Source organism: Diachasma alloeum, unplaced genomic scaffold, assembly GCF_001412515.2.
Source record: "Diachasma alloeum isolate Michigan unplaced genomic scaffold, Dall2.0 Dall_scaffold_00727, whole genome shotgun sequence".
In the NCBI taxonomy this organism is placed as follows: Eukaryota; Metazoa; Arthropoda; class Insecta; order Hymenoptera; family Braconidae; genus Diachasma; species Diachasma alloeum.
This window is the reverse complement of record NW_021680858.1, coordinates 399-3517: the sequence shown is the minus strand read 5'-3', so window position 1 is coordinate 3517 and position 3119 is coordinate 399. Positions and strand designations below refer to the sequence as shown.

At 42.2% G+C, this 3119-nt stretch overlaps 1 protein-coding gene across 1 annotated transcript in view; it reads right to left on the bottom strand.

Annotated features, from left to right (window-relative positions):
- Positions 1-2783, bottom strand: part of LOC107044401 — a 9624-nt gene extending 6841 nt beyond the window's left edge. Inside the window, exon 1 of the mRNA XM_015266268.2 lies at positions 2669-2783. Within this exon, the coding sequence (XP_015121754.1) occupies positions 2669-2775 (107 nt within the window). The 5' untranslated portion in view covers positions 2776-2783. The remainder of the gene's footprint in view (positions 1-2668) is intronic.
- Between the last annotated feature and the right edge of the window lie 336 nt (positions 2784-3119).

The window sequence follows — 3119 nt, the reverse complement described above, 5'->3', positions numbered from 1 at the left end:
TTTTTAATTAGCGGGCGAGTTGTCGGGAGTCACTGCGCCGAGAAACCATTAGGTTTTTCATAGCGCCGCGACTTTCGTCGCAGTTTTCATTTTTTTATGACGGAGATTAAGAGATGAAACGGGGANAATGTTCTTATTACAGAGATTAAGGGATGAAACGGGAATTGTTGGGTGGGGAATTTAATTCTCCATCGAACAGCGTTGGTTTCATTCCTTAATATTAATTAGGAGAAAAGAGACCATTTTTTAATTAGCGGGCGAATTAATGGGGAAGCGCTCTGCGCCGGAAAACCATTGAGTTTCTTATAGCGCCGTGACTTTCGTCGCAATATTAATTTTTTTATTGCAGAGATTAAGGGATGAAACGGGGGTTGATGGATGGGGAATTTAATTCTCCATTGAACTGTCTTTGTTTCATCCCTTAATATTAATTAGTCGGCGAATAAATCAACTGAAAAACATAAAGTAAACATTGAGTACAAGGAGGACAAAAATCCCCTCCGAACCTGTCCCTGTCACAGCAGGACTGCTACTGCCGAGTTACTCACGCACCCGACTCACATTTACCGACAATTCGACCGGGACGCCGCCTTTCCCGTGGGGTACCAACCAACATTTTGGAGTCAGTCAAACCCCCCGATCCGGGCCACTACTCAGGTCTATCCTCTTTGTTGGCAACGCTCAATGAATTCAAAGGGTCCGACTACATCTTCGAGAAGATAATTAAATGGAATTGATCATTTCAATGATTTTTGCATCTGAGTGGAAGCATTAGGAGAATAGAAAGATCCCATACTTTACTTTGGAGTTATAGAAAAATCCCAGACTTTACTCTACCCTGGCGGACCTGTCGTTTCAGAGAACCGACCTGTTCAGTATGTCGATAACCCTTAGATTGTTAGTCGATGGAAATTTTTTAAATTACCATCGACTTACAATCGAAGGGTTATCGACATACTGGTAATTTCAAATATTCCCATCGACTAACAATCGAAGGGTTATCGACATACTGAACAGGTCGGTTCTCTGGAACGACAGGTCCACCAGGGTGGGGTTATAGAAAAATCTCAGAGTTAACTCTGGGTTGATAGAAAAATTCCAGACTTATCTCCGGCTCTCCGACGTCGAGTGAGCCCACAGGGGCTTCCCCGATTGGAAAATTCATTTCTCCCCCTAATTGCGATGAAGGAATGAAAGCAGCATCTATCGATCGAGGGGGAATGAATTTTCAAAGGGCGCAGTGACTACGGATAAGTTCTTCTCATTCAAAAATGCATTTCTCCCCTCCCTAATTGAGATGAAGGAATGAAACCAATGCCGATCGATCGAGAATTACTTTCTGAAAAAATGACAGCGATTTCATTCCTTAATCTCAAGTAGGAGCGGAGGAATGAATTTTCGAAAGCGCGGAGAAACCCCGAACGCCTCTCCGACGTCGAGTGAGCCCGGAGGAGCTCCCCTGATTGGAAAATTCATTTCTCCCCCCTTAATTGGGATGAAGAAACGAAAGCAACGTCTGTCGACCGAGAATTATATTCTCAATAAATGACAGGGGTTTCATTCCTTAATCTCTATTAGGAGCGGAGGAGTGATTTTTAAAGCGCGGAGTAACTCCGGACAAGTTCTTCTCATTCAAAAATTCATTTCTCCCCTCCCTAATTGAGATGAAGGAATGAAACCGCTATCATTTATTGAAAATACAATTTTCGATCGATAGATGTTGCTTTCATTCCTTCACCGCAAATAGGGGGGAAAAATGAATTTTCCAATCGGGGCAGTCCCTGCGGGCTCACTCGACGCCGGAGAACCGTTCGGGGTTAATCCGCGCTATTGATAATTCATTCCTGCGCTCCTACTTGAGATTAAGGAATAAAACCGCTGTCATTTATTGAGAATACAATTCCCGATCCATAGGCTTGGGTTTGATTCTTTCATCTCAATTAAGGAGGGGAGAAATTAATTTTTGAATGAGAAGAACTTATCCGGAGTTACTGCACGCTTTGAAAATTCATTCCTCCTCTTCTAATAGATATTAAGGAATGAAACCGCTGTCATTTATTGATAATACAATTCTCGATCCATAGATGTTGCTTTCATTTCTTCATCGCAATTAGGGGGGGAGAAATGAATTTTCCAATCGAGGGCACCCCTCCGGATTCACTCGACGCCGGAGAACCGTTCGGGATTACTCCGTGCTTTTGAAAATTCATTCCTCCACTCCTACTTGAGATTTAGAAATGAAACCGCTGTCATTTATTGAAAATATAATTCTCGATCCATAGGCATGGGTTTCATTCCTTCATCTCAATTAGAGGGGGGAGAAATGAATTGTTTAATTGGGAGAACTTGTCCGCCGTCACTCCGTGCTTCGAACATGTATTCCTCCTCTCCTAATTGAGGTTTAGAAATGGAACCACTGTCAATTCATTGAGAATTCTATTCTCAATCGATTGGCGTTCGTTCCATTTCTCTATCTCAATTAGGGGAGGAAAAATTGATTTTGAGGGCATCATTCCAGGGTCATTCGACGTTTAAAACCGGGAGGTTTCCCTCAACGTCGTTGGAATACTCATCACGACTTGCCCAACCCTCCGACTCCCTCCGCATAGGCGCTTTCCTCGACTTTATGTCGTTATCGACGCTCTCATACGCTCCCTATTTTACTTACAGGTACATCCTCGGCGGCTCGTATGCTCTCTGCCTTACTCGCAGGTACGGCCGCAAAATTAGTTCATGCGCCACCGCTACTAAATTGTGCAGTTGATGCTTCTCCATAAGCGCTGGCAATCTCCTCTATAATCTCTGATTTGGATAAAATAAATATATATTTTCGGTCAAAAATATAGTCGCAGGTTAATATGACTAATCCAAAAGAGGTGAAACAAGGGGACGAAGACATTGAGGATCCTGTTGAACGGATGTTAAAGAAAACTGGATGTATTGAGCTTCATTATCAGGTTCAGGTAATCAACTAATGCTTGTGTAATAGTTCAGCTAGTCACTTCCTTATAAGATTAACCCATCAATATGCGTGCTATAAGAATTTCTCTCACAAAAATTTTCACTTCATAGGAAATATAGGGTATTATATTTCCTATTAAGTGAAAAAATTTTGCAAA